General features: G+C 27.2%; 1 protein-coding gene across 2 annotated transcripts; it reads right to left on the reverse strand.

Moving 5' to 3' along the window:
* Positions 1 to 392: 392 nt before the first annotated feature.
* Positions 393 to 3,209, reverse strand: LOC135926469 (uncharacterized). 2 transcript variants are annotated; one of them, XM_065462360.1, is made up of 2 exons: positions 2,380 to 3,209; positions 393 to 638 (listed from the first exon to the last, which is right to left on the reverse strand). In XM_065462360.1, the coding sequence occupies exons 1-2, from the start codon at positions 3,183 to 3,185 to the stop codon at positions 416 to 418; spliced, it is 1,029 nt and encodes a 342-aa protein (XP_065318432.1). In that variant the 5' UTR covers positions 3,186 to 3,209; the 3' UTR covers positions 393 to 415. The 2 variants fall into 2 exon arrangements, with proteins under 2 accessions (XP_065318432.1, XP_065318431.1); XM_065462359.1 differs by having other exon boundaries at positions 393 to 644.
* Between the last annotated feature and the right edge of the window lie 11,195 nt (positions 3,210 to 14,404).

The raw sequence follows: 14,404 nt of genomic DNA on the forward strand, positions 1-14,404 counted from the left end.
GGTTCGGTTACGGTTCAGTTATTTATAACTGTTTATAATGGTTTAACGGTTTGTTACGGTTTATTCCGGGTCCCTGCTTAAAATGCATCCTTCTTTATTAAAAGGGGGAGTGAGTTGGTATTCTATCATTCTCATCAGTTATATATTATATATCTTGTTACTTTCAAAATAAAATAAATAAACTTTTAATATGTGGCAAATTCATTAATATTTTTGTAAAACTATTTTATGATACCCTTACCCATTAAAAGGGAGTACAAATAAATGCAAATGCCAACTCAATATAACGCTTAATATCAAATAAAATACGATTGAATATTATTTTTTTAGGGGTGGAGGCAGGGGAGTGTTATATTTTATAAAATAAATAATTATGCAATATATATGCTACTGGCACATTTTATTCGATTTAATTTCAGGAATTTTCAGGATTTATAGCGCCTGAAACCACTATAAAAACGAAAAATATAACAATATATATCCAATATTTTGAAAGGAATGAAGTTTTGTCTCCTTGAATAGATTTAGCCTTTTCAGCCTTTTCCATCTCCAATCTTTGAAGCCATACTTGAGTATCTGGAGTCGGTGCCTGGATAGTTCGCTGCAAGAAAACGGTTATATTATTTGCGGTCTCTGGTCTGTGACTAATATTTAAATTAATATAAATTATTTTTAGAAAAAATTAACATTAAAAGTGGAAAAATTTATTCGAAAATTAAAATAAATAATACAATTTTACAATTAATTAAAAGGATTATACTTATATATTATACATGTAAAGTAAAGCCTTCATAAAGTGTTTAATGACTCGTGTATAGTTTACATGTTGGCCAGCATATTTCCATCATTAATAAGATTTTTAGGTCGGAACCAACCAAAATGTGTAAATATAAAGTGGCTGTTATGTAACTATGAAGAAGTGATCACCTTTAAAGATTTTACTATATAAATTAAAGTTTTTCCTTTAATCTTTAAAAGGTTATTATAAAAATTTCATAAAGGATTACAATTTTCAAACTACATAATTTTTACCCTAAATAATATTAAATTATTTTTTTTAAAAAATATACCTCTAAATAAATATGAAAAAAATTCCAATTATCAAATTTGGGCTGGTATAATTATCGATGGGTAACAGTGGCTCCTTTCATGTGGTGGGAAGGTATGATGCAATAACGCTAATAGAATTGTATGAGATAACAATACCACTCATATTAACATGGTGGTGGCTGAATACCAAATACCAATGCCCAAAATAATAATGTATATTAAAATAACTCATAATTACACCAACCATTTTTTTATAATTAATATATAAATTATTAAATTAAAAGAAATAAAGGCTAACAGCTTCTTCCTTTTTATTGGTTTAGAAATTATTAAACCTTATGAAAGTTAGTTACTTATCATTTTTAAGTATCGACTACTTGTACTGTTTAAAATTAAAAGTATCTGCTGATACCGTTAGTATTGATATATCTTTATAGTTAATATTTATTTTCTCATTTAATTTTATAATTAATCATAAATAAATAAAATGATAATATTGACAAATTATATATTTTATATATTATTACATGATTCATGCATGATTAGATTATATTTCCATTTAATATTTTTATCTAAGATCTGCAAAGGTCAAAATTTAGGCCTGACCCAGATTTGAAAAAAAACTGTCTTCAAGCTTTGCCCAGGATTTATTGAACTCCAATTTTTAATTTTGATCATTTGATGATCCAATTAAGAAGTTTTAAATTTCATTTTGAAATTATTATGAATATTTAAAAAAAATGTATTTAATGCCTATTAATATTTGTAAATCTTGGCCATTAAATAAAATTGGGTCTATGTAGATAGTTTTAAATATCTTTGTCTAAAATATTATACCTTTAAATATGTTTTTTCATTGGTTTTTACATAATTATTTTTATTGTAAATATTTTAGTGTTAATACTTTCCCATGAATTTTATCTAGTACATTCATAAGTAAAATTATAACAAGTGTTTTGTGAGACATATTAAACAATTTTATTTATTTATAAGCTATGCTACAACCTTGTCACTAAAGTGTTAGATTGAAGAGAAGCCTAAAAAAATATTAATCATTGATGAAGAAAATTATATTGGGAAATAAATCAATATATTAATTCTTAGTAGAGGCTAATACATCATTATTAATTAAATGTTTCAGTTTACATGAACTAGATTATAGGGGGAGTCTGAGCATCATTAGCTTAGGAGTGATAAAAAGCACTGTTATCCTCATTTACATAAAATCTTAAATACTACACTAGTTTTTTGGTACTTGTAGTCCTACTCTCTGGTTATCTTAAAAAAATAACATATATTTAATATAGTAAAAAAATATTTTTTGATTACATGTTATGTTTGTTCTTTGTTAATAAATCAGATACAACAATACTATTTTTCTTTGATTCATGTTTTGGTGATAGATAATTGATTAATGGTGTCTTAATATTAATACTTAAAACATGCCAACCATCTGATGGACCTCTATCCAACCAAGAATCATCCTTTTTCATATCTAATGAATTTATATTCTGTGTTGATTCATCTTCCATGATATTTAAAGAGAATGTCACAGAAAAATTTGAGTAATAAATAAAGCAAGATTTAGTAAAGGTTTGCAAATGAAAATCAGTCAATTTAGGAGCCAGTTTTTCTGATTTTTGAAAATCAAACTGTTTAAATAGTCTAAGTTTATATAAGCCATCTTTATTACAACTTTCGCCTAAAGTTTTCCAAAACTCTAAATTAAGAGCCTCCTCAATGGGCATAAAATTTACAGGCTGTGGTTGAAATTCAGAGGAAATGACAGTTTGAGTTGGGGATATGTATGAAAAGGGGTCATCCTCTATGTTATTTATATCATCGGACAAAGAATCCTCATATATTTTATTGTTTTCATGGGATTTTATATTACTGTTTGTCAATTTTGAAGGTGGCAATTCATCCTTTTTTAACAAGCTGGCAGTAATTTGTTGAATATTTTTAGGGTTTAAATGTATATATCCAAAACATGAAGGGGAAACGGAATCATTATTATCAATAGAATGACAAAGTGTATAGAAAATTGATGGTACATTACTAATAGTAGAAGTACCAAACTTTAAATTAACGAGAATTAGTATCTTAAAAAGATATAAAAAATTATTAAACATCATGTTTTTTTAAAAATATTGCTCATAATAGACTAACTTTCCCCGAAAGAATATATTGATAATATTTTTAATAATTTATTTTTATACATAGATGGCAAAATGCCGTCAACGTTAAATAATATGAAAGTAGATAGACAACGTCGTATTATATCTTTTATAGGCAAGTCAATGAAACTAAGGGGAATTTTTAATATTATTTTTTAATATTTTTTTTATATTTATTTTAATTCAATATTTTTTTATTAAAAAAATAAATATGCAATTGTATATATTGGTGGAAGTTTTTTTTGTGAAAATTTTCACAATTCTTTAATTTTACAGTAAAAATGGAGATTATTTAAAAATTTTTAAAAGGCGTGTGCTATATTGGATGTTACTAAGTTAGGACTATTAAATCAAATACTAGATAATTAAGTAAGTTATTTGAATGAACTATACAAACAATGATAATATAATTTTAAGGGAAAAAAATATATCTATAATATCCTAAGCCCTAAACTATAATGCAAAATAAGTATATATAAAAATATACAAACAATAATTCTACTTTTATTTCATTTAATAATATCATATGATATCTCAAAAACAAAAGAATAAAAAATATTATCATATATCTTATTCGAAATCCCTTGACAAACGTTCATAAATTATATAGATACAACATATATAAATTTATATCATCTAAAAATTTAGTTAATTTATTAAATTTGACATATTTTTAATATTACGAAAATAAAAATATTCACATATATACAAATGGGAGGAAGATTTTCGAGATGCCGGCCGAGTAATGATCATATCCATTTTCATTAAGATTAAAAATATTAAATTTTATGATTTATCAATATTTAATTTACCTCTTACATTTGTCTGTCATTATAGTTGAATCAGTATGGGTGTGCTTACTGATTATACCCAGAAGGGTTTCATCTCTTTTTATAGTTTCAGCAACAAAAAATTTCCATCATTCCTTGATAAGTGTTGTTAAACGGCTCATTATGAGTCGATTTTTAAAAACGGATAATTCAATATTTTATTAGGAAAAATATTATGCAAGCCTTAAGATTATGCTCATAGGTGGTACAAAGGTTTGAACATCTATTAACGAAATCTCGAGGCCTAGGCATTATTTTCCTGGCTAAAATATTAAGTTAGCCGTTTTAAAAAATCGACTCAATATGAGCCATTTAATGGTTAATGATGCTTGGTACCTTAAGGTACCATCTATCAAATTTGAATTTTGTTCATTTTTCATTTGGATAGGCACTACCAAATATATTTATAATATATATTTGAAAAATCGTGATTTTTGGATAGCCTCTATGGCCTAGTAGGCAAGAGCTTGGCTTACTTATCCTATGCTCCCGGGTTCGAATCCCGGGAATATCATGTTTTTTTTCTTATTCTAACTTGGTGGTTCCATCCTTGGGGGGATAATATATAGGAGGCCGGACTCGACCACGTGATTCCGTATTAATATATTAAATAATAAGGGTCTTATTACATTTTAATAAATTTTGGTCGGTATTTAGCAAATTAGATTGGTATTTAAAATATTTCCATACATTCACTTGGTAGTAAGCATCATTAACCCCATTTAATAACGCTACTTGATATCCCATTTACAACCCAAATGAGATTTGATTTTAAAATCCTCCCTGTGTTATTTTTTCTATTAAAAATATAAGATTCATTTATTTCGATCACATGCCCAGGGCCCCCTATTTTTCAAAAGATATTGACTGTTTTATCAAATTTTTTTAAATATTGCATACCTATAGAAACTAATTAACTTATAGAAATATATTACCATTTTCTAATAGTACTCTGTACCAAACCTATTTAACTAAGACTGCCACTTATAGAATTACTGGATACAAAAAGATATAATAGATGAATAAATTTGTTCAAAGGAAATATTTTTAAACATGGTGCCTAATTAATTAAATAAAATTTAAAAAATAAAGATGCTGAATTTTTTTCCATCTTGATGCTATTATAACAATATGCGTGATTAATAAGAAGCTCATGATCTTTTAAAAAAATGGTTCTTTTATATGAAATTATGATCTCGGTAAAATTTATGTAATCCATAAAATGGGGGTAATATTTGTTAAATATATATATGAATTATTATTACATTAAAAAATTTCCACCGATATCCATTCCACATGATCGCATATTTATTATTTTTTAATAAAAAAATTTAAAAAAAATAATATTAAAAATTTCATCTAGTTTCAGTAACTTACCCTTTTAAATCATTGTGTAAGATTAAACTATTTAATACATAAAATAAATTAATAAAAATGAAAAAATTAGGTAATAATAATAATGATAGCATAAGTATAGAGTTTCCGACATATTCGACAATAAAGATTTATTTTTAAGCAGGTTTGAGGATATTTATGAAGATACTCAAATTTTAGATATCGATAAAGCTGGATCATTCACGTGGAGATTACCGGATGACATGTATGTTAAATTGCACTATATATCCTCGCCGACGGACTTCATCAACTTTGATTAAAAAATTTAAATTATTTCATACTAAAAAATTAACGAATGCAAGTTTAATTTTATTTATGGGAGTTCATGAGAAATGAAACATACGTTAATTGCAGTGGCCGCTACACTTTCTGAGGGATAAAAGCAGAATACCACCCTGAAAAGTACCTTCCCCCTCGAAAAAATAGTTAATTATTTTTTGACACCCACAATCAAAAGTAATTTTTATGCATCAATCTTTAATACATAATATAAATAAAATGTAAAAAAATATATACTTTAAAAATATTTTTTTTAAATTAATAATTTAGATAAATTAGGGGAAGAGAACGCGAAGGAATTTATAATTTCATCAATATTTATTTGTTTATATAATTTTTTTTCACTGATAAAGGGGTTAAATTATTGAGAAATGGATCTTTCATGATGGTGCTACAAAATCTTGTTTTAATTAATTTAATTTTACTCATGACTCTTTCGGCAGTACATGAGGTAGTAGGAATGGTTAGTAAATATTTATATAAAATTGTTAAATTAGGGAAAGCAGAAAAATTTAAAAGTAGACGATAAGGTAAAATAAAAGAATAGTTTGTCCAGTCTGAATCATAAGTCTCAGAATTATCATCATCATCAGAAGAAGAAGCTAAATAATGTATTAGTATAAATATTTTAATTAAATAAATTCACAATTCTCAGAATCTACTAGATTTTTTAACCTCTAGGTCACGAGTAATATTTACTCCCCTGTTTTAGCCATCTTCGAAACTTCAACCTTTCTTCAAAAATTTGACTTGAATTAAATGATAAAATTCACATATATCCTCGATATCATCTTTAACAATTGACTTTTCCGCTATTCCTTTTGGTGTAAAAAATGATGTTTGATTTAAAAATTTCATTGATTCATCATTAAATCTTTCATTAAACTGCATAATAATCAAATCAAAAATCAAGTGCATAAAACACTGGTTTTAAAGCTAAAATAAAAATGATGAAAGTATAAACCTCTCCTTTTTGGATTGGAATGTTTGAAGTCTAGAACTTTCAAAATGAAAAGGTAGATTTCTCTCCTTCATAAAATCTTGTGCTTTTGAAAAAACATATAATATAAAAATTCAATGTTATTATCAATTAGGATTAAAAAATAATAAAGGACAATAATTTAAATTAAATTTCAAATTAATCAGGCAATCTTTTACCAATTCAATTTGATTTATTGCAAACCATATATCCTTCGAAATGGTTTGTAATATTGTACAAGCCAAGCTTGTTATCAGAAATATTTTATCCAAAACACAAAGTGAAAATAAAATAAAATTTTTCTATTCTAAAGACTACAGCACTAGCCATGAAGTGGCAGGATCTTCAGTTTAAATTTGTCAAAGCTGCCCTCAAGACATCATAAAGTAGGAAAATATTTACAATTGCTTTGTATGATGATAGCCAGCTTCTATAAATATAAAATAAACATTTTAAATCTAAACAAATAAGATAATATTACAGAGCGGTATTTTTGATGCGTAGAAATCGTTGCTATTTTGTCAGTACATTACTCTGACATGCTTTGGGCACCTCATATCTTTTAACGCCATTAAAATATACAAAAATCTCATCTAATATTCCTAAATATTTCTGAGTTCTTTAATTGATTGGCATGATTGAACAATGATTAAATTTAATCGATGACAATAGCATCAAATAATAGCTGCCTTTGACGCCTCCGCGCTAATCAAAGTCTGCACTCCATTGATTCTTCCACTCATGTTTGAGGCGCCATCATAGTTTTGCCCAACTAGGAATTCGAGGGGTAGATTCACGGAGCCAAGTTTGGATATTATATTATTTTTAATATCGAGACCAGTTGTATTTCCTGTACAATATATGTCTATCAGTCTTTCAACAGGGTTAGGCCTCTCGCTATTTTCAATAAATCTTACTAAGCACCTGTTAAATTCAATCTCCTCTTGAATTATTTTTATAATCATATTTTTCATGGTTTCAATGAGAATATTTATGTTATTATATGATAATAAATTTGAATATAATTTAGATTTTAATCCCTTATTTTTTTTTATCCCTTCTTCTTTCTTCATTTTGTTGTAAATACATTTTGACAACAGGTTCGGAATCTGCAATTAGTTTATTAGGCCCATCATATTGCCTTCTTGTTGCCTATTCCCCAGAAGGCTTGGTTACGAGATATTAAATAACCTAGAGATCTTATAATAGAACGGTTATTGTCCACACATTCTTTCTGTGGTATTATAAATTGTAATATGGGAAAAAGCTACTATTACATAGCTTTTCTTTATATCGTTTAAATTAAGCCCACCATGTCTTTTTCTAATGTGGTCTGTCCATTTATCATCTCTTATATTATGAGATGTGTAATTTTTAATTAATTTGTATTTTTTTGGTTAATATTTTTGGGCATATTTTGAAATTGGAAAAATAATTTTATGACAAGAAATCTTGGATAACTACCTAATTTACTAAACATCGACCAAAATTCTGTCAATACATATTAAATTAAATAAGAAGTGGGGGTGGGGGGTCTTATTATTATATTCATAAACTAGAGATCACTTGATTATGGGTGGATGTAGCAAAACAAAAGAAAAATTAAATTTTAAAAAATAAAAATTTTAAAAAAAAATTTAACAAAAAAAAATATTATAAAAAATTTAAAAAAATTTATTAAATTTAAAAAAAGTACCCCCACACAAATGAAGCAGTTGCTTCGGACCCCCCCTCCCCTTTCCGTTGTAGGGGCCACTGGTTAATTGGGTAAGTCGTCTTTGTATTTTAAGTGAATGTTTACTCGAGAACAGTAGAGTAATTAAAAAGGTTAAAATATCATCTATTAATAATAATATCAGGCATTAAACTTAATTACATAAGCTGAAGTTTTAAGTTTAAGGGATGAAATAGAGGAGGAAGAAGTGAAAGAGGATATTATTTGCAAAAGCAGAGAATATATCTTTAGGCAGGAAAAATAGAAGGTGAAATATCTGTGAAATATATAGAAGGGCAAAGTGGTAAAAAGATGGAAGACAGACAATTAGTTATATACGAAGACAATGATAGAAGACAAAATGTGCAATCTAATTACGATAACAGACAACTATGTAAACCTAGATACAATGACTATCAAAGAAATAATAATCAAGGAAAATAAATACAACGCTAGATATCACAACTACACATGATTCAAGATATTACAACAATGACAGAGCAAACTATGGGCCAAGATCATATAACAATTTCACGAGATTTAATTGAGCTAATTATAATAATAATAATAATAACTAAATAACTAAAAATTAAATAATGATTATAATTACAGATTAATAAATAGTACAATGATTCAAGATTTATACCAAGATACAATAATAACCAAGATTTTGGAAATTAAGATAGATCCTATTCAAATCAATTATATAATAATAGATATCAAAACAACGATATTAACCAACCTTAACACTGTCAATATAGAAGCGATAAGAGAGAAGAATAATGATAAATTGGAGAAAAAGTAGATATAAACAATATGGACGCGATCACGATTAACATATCTCACGGTGCTTACAAAGTCACGGTATGCCTAAATGATGTGCAAACGTTAGTGCAAATAGATACAGTATCAAGGTTTACCATACTATCAATTGAAATTGCGAAAAAGATCGGTATTAAAACTTTAAATAAGTTGAATACAAAATTTAGAGGATATGATAGAAGAACGATAAAAGTGTTAGGCACAGTACCAGTCAAAGTGAAATACGAAGACAAGACTCAACTTTTAAATGGTACGAAGTGACAAGATTGCACTTCTCGGAAGAATGGATAAATGTTTTTTGAATATATTAAATTAATTTGTAAATTTAATAGATATAATATGATGATGCTATATAAATATTAATCAAGCAATGTAATTTTAAGTTGAATAAAAAACCGATCCTACAAAATTATGTTAGACTACATCTTAAATAAGATGCCACACCAAAGATTATACCTCCAAAGCGTGTTCCATATTCATGTTAATTACAAAAGAATTACAAAAATAAATAGATGATAAAATTATTGAACCTGTAAAAGATGTTGGCTGGGCGAGTCCTATTAATTCGTTTTCAAGAATGAGCCTCACTGCGCGACTTCAGGAATACTATAAACCCAGTTTTGGAAGATTTTAAATATCCAATAATACAAATCAACGACTTAATTTTTAAATTATCAAAAGGCAAGAAATTTACAAAGATTGACTTTAAGAGCGCTTTCTTTCAAGTTCCTATGCATAAGGAGTCAAGGGATATACTTACGATATCTACTCACAAAGGATACTACAGATTTATACTACTTTCTTTTGGTTTAAAAATTGCACCAGCTATTTTTCAATAGACTATGGACAAAATATTTGATGATATGAAAGATGTTATATTTTATATCGATTATTTACTTACTACTGGAGATAATGATAAAGCTCATTTAAATAGAATAAAAAAGTTTTAGGAAGATTTATAAAGTATGATTTAATGCCTAATTTCCCCAAAAGTTTTAAAAATGAAATTCGTTTTTTGGGACATGACATTGATGCAAATAGTATGCTTTTTAATGAAGATAAAAAGCTATTACAAACATGCTAGAACCTAACAAAAGAGGAATTTGTAACATTTTTGGGCATGGCTAGTTATTTAAATTCTTTTACAATTTTGCGTATATAACAGATCCTTTATTTAAAATAGTCAACAAAGATAGCTGGCTATGAGAAAGTACACAACCGAAAAGATTCGACAATTTAAAAAAGTTAATAAGTTCTCCACCAACGTTATTGATTTACCTATAGAGATAGCAGCTGACGATTCGATGCTGTTTTATTTCATAAGTAGATGGAAAAGAAAAACCAATCGTTTTTGCTTCAGGAACTTTGTTAAAATCAGAAATAAATTACACAAACATTGAAAGAGAAGCCTTATCAATAATTTATATAATGAAAACTCAAGAATATCATTAACAAAATTTACAATGATTACAGACCATAAGCCACTCGTGTATATTTTTACCAAGGGTTTAGAAGATAATATTTCAATCCAAGAAGTTACAAAAGTGGAATTTAGAAATAGGAGCACACGATTTCACAATAATTCATAGAGCTGGAAAACGCAATATCACCAGATTGTTTGACGATTACCAGAGACGAATAGAGAAGATATGATTATGATGCAAAACTTAGATGATGAAAAGATTGATAGTGAATTGTGGGACATACCAATAAATTTTAAAATGATAATGTATGAAACGTCTGATGATAAGGAATTGATGGAGATTATTGACAACATAAGGAAGGTGAAGTAACAACAAAACTCATAAAATATGTAGACAGATTTAAGTTTGATCAAAATTGTCTTTTTAAAGAAAATAGAATAATAATACCTTAGTTGTAAGGACATAGGTGCTGGGAAAACAAAATTATGGGCAAATTGAAGAAAATAATTGGATGGTGTTGGTTGATGTATTCAGCAAGTTTCCAATAATAAAGAGAATGGAGAACACAACTACAGAATTAACTATTAAAGAATTTATAATAATCATAAGTTGGTTTGGAATACATAAGAAAATCGTCAGTGATAATGGTATTTACAAGTTTTTTATTTAAAAAATTTTGTGAAGATCATGGAATAAACGTACTTGCTGCTCTTCACCACCAAGTAATCAATGGCAAGTGTGAACGCATGATGAAATCTATGAAAATGAGGATGGAAAGGAACACATAAAACAACAATAAAGTAGCTTTAGAAAAATTCATATTTAATTATCGCAACACACCGAATGTTACAACTAAAATGATACCGAGGAAATTAATGCTATTTATTAGAAATAATGAAGTTTTCATGCCAAAAGCATAAGAAAGAGCATTTTAAAACAACTTAATGATTTATAGATTAATTTATCCAATATAATAAGTCAGGCTGAAAATGTCATTGTATGGTCAAATGGGGAAGTACTATTCCAAAAAAAATTAATGTGCCTTATATACATTGTTTCAATCAAAAGTTGCATCTTGTTGTTAATAATTGATATAACTAGATTCCTGCAATTTTTAATTTTTTCAATTAGCAAACGAAACAATTTCCTTGGGAATTTTAATGTATCCAATAAATATACGAGCCATACTCGTAAAAATCTTTTAGACCTGAGGCTCTTCTCTTCTCTTAACTGGCCATCTGGAAACATCTCAGAAAGAAAGAGAGAACTGAATGCCCGGTATTTCTTAATACTCAGGTATAAAACAACTTTGGACAGGAAACGGAAATTCAGTTTGAAAGATAAATTGCTCAGAAAAATATATGAAAGAGTAAAATAATGTATTCTATTGATTTTTAGATAATAATCACTATTGGTAATCTTCGTAGTTGCTTTCGCGTTTTTTTTACGATATTGACTTCACTTCGCTATATATGATTCGCAAAATAGATTTCGCTATATTGCTGTAGCAATTTGGGTGTCGTTTTCTCTATTAGATTTTCGTTATTATATATTGGCGATAAAATTTTTGTTGTTATATATTAGCTCTAAAGAAATGTTAGTAAAAGTTCTGCTATAAAAATTCTCGATATGGTCTTCGCTGATTAGCATGCGAGCGAAAAATGTTTATCTATAAAATCTCACTTATAAACATTCGCTATAAAACTTCGCGAAAATATGTTTTATGATAAGTTACCCTTTCTAATAATTCTCTGGTGAAAAGTAGTCTCACAACTCGATGTGGATTATCTAAACTTACAGAATATTTGAAAGACATTTGGAAATGCATTTTTGTATGAGTATAGAAATTTGACAAAATATAATGTAACAAAATATTTATTATCAAAACTTTTAGCAAATAATTTTTTAACAATCTAATTTCAATCACTAATCCTTCTTCATTAATATTGGTTGTTACCAATAAAAATGGCTATCTTGATTTAAATTTGCTAATTAGTTAAAATTGGAAAAATCTTTTAGCCTTATGATCCTCTTCTTCTATGTATTCTACAATTATAATAATGTTTCTCAAGACCCCTGCATACAAGAACTTCTTCCAGTTCATACGTTTTGGTATAGATTTGATTCACAATTCTTTAAGTTTATATCTTACAAGGAAGGCAAAAAACTGCATCAGTTTCAATTAATTATTCCTATACGTATTATATAACTTTAAAGAAAATCTTTTTCCAAACAGTCTTTTACCAAATTGTTGTTAAAAAGCCCGATTAAGGTCAATTTTTAAAAATGACTCAATTAAGATTTTAGACAAAATAATATTATGTGAACCTCGTCATTTGACAAATAAATGTCGAAACCTTTCTGCCTTCTATGAGCAAAACGTTATAGTTTTGATCGCCCCGTTTTTTAAAATCAACCCGAACATGGCTTTTAACACCACTAGATTTTGGCCTATTTGGTGATATATGATGATACCAAATTTAAATCAGTTGTAAAATATTGCAATAAAAATAACTTAAAAATCTAACCTATCCATTTTGTCTTTGTAAGCTCAGGCTTATTTTCCTTTTCTGAATCTTAGCATCATGATCATTTTCATTCTTCCACCAAATTAACTATATTTATATTTTATCCTTCCTCATTACAATATGAGGTGCGTAGGCGCTATTAGGTATTTTAGCAGACATAAATAAATAGTTTTTTTTAAAAACCAATAGTGGTTTAAACAACAGTTATTTTTCCATCACATTCTTATTTTTTTAAAATTTCTCAATAAAATATTAAAAATATTCAAGAACCAAAAAAACTTTTAGGGGCAGTTGTAAAAATTTTTTCCCCAAATAGGCCTAGAATCGGGCCTGCAGCATAACCGTAAAACCTAAGGCAAAACCAAATTAGAAACTGAACTGCAACGACTAGAATCTAAGAGTTTTAGGAAAACTAAAATTTTTGAAAATCGTTTCCCCAGTTTATTCAAAAAGGATAGATCCTTACGTATTTGTAGTAACTTCCGGGACAGTTAATGTAGATATTTTTATTGATCAATACATACCAAAAATAAACGAGGTATATTAGATCCACTATGTAATGGATCAATATATAAGGTATTAGATTTATCATAAGAGTATTTTAAATAGCTCGAGATGAGGATGTAAATTTTTTTTAGCAATTAACACTCTTATTGGACTTTATCGTTTCAAGCGATTTCCGTTCAGGGTAGTTTCAGGGCTGGCTATATTTCAATAAGCAATAGATTCATTATTAAAATGACCATATGGTGTAGAGTTATATTAACGATATAATAATTACTGGGGAATCAATCGAAACTCATAAAAGAAACCTTATACCGCTAGAAATAAACTGAATTAGATTTCAAAATATGTAATATTTTCAAGGAAATGATCGAATTCTTAGGTCATAAAATCAGCGAAGCATCACTAAAACTAATAAGAATGTCAACGAAATTTTAGGAGCATCGTTACCAGAGAACCTTAAAGAATTACAATTCTCAAAATTTTTAAACCATTTTACCAACGTTTTTAAGAAAAATGTACAATGGTAAATATTCAAAAGATGTCGCATAAAATAACATCAGTGAATTGTCAACACTCAATTATAACTCTTTTCGAGTTAAAATGATTAGGATCATTTAAACAAGGTTTTTAATTTATAAATTTAAGGTGGTCATTTTTTTAATATTAAATTACTCAATTTCCTAAAAGCATATTTAAAAC

Source organism: Gordionus sp. m RMFG-2023, chromosome 3 (assembly GCF_954871325.1).
Source record: "Gordionus sp. m RMFG-2023 chromosome 3, tfGorSpeb1-WG-v2, whole genome shotgun sequence".
Taxonomy (NCBI): domain Eukaryota; kingdom Metazoa; phylum Nematomorpha; class Gordioida; order Chordodea; family Parachordodidae; genus Gordionus; species Gordionus sp. m RMFG-2023.

Bases quoted from the DNA above. Each gene is read 5' to 3' on its own strand.
- LOC135926469 (XM_065462359.1), bottom strand. From the start codon at position 3,185: ATGATGTTTAATAATTTTTTATATCTTTTTAAGATACTAATTCTCGTT. The intron at 645-2,379 runs GTAATCAAAAAA...TTTAAATATTAG, and splicing joins ACAAAGAACAAACATAACAT to TCACAGACCAGAGACCGCAA.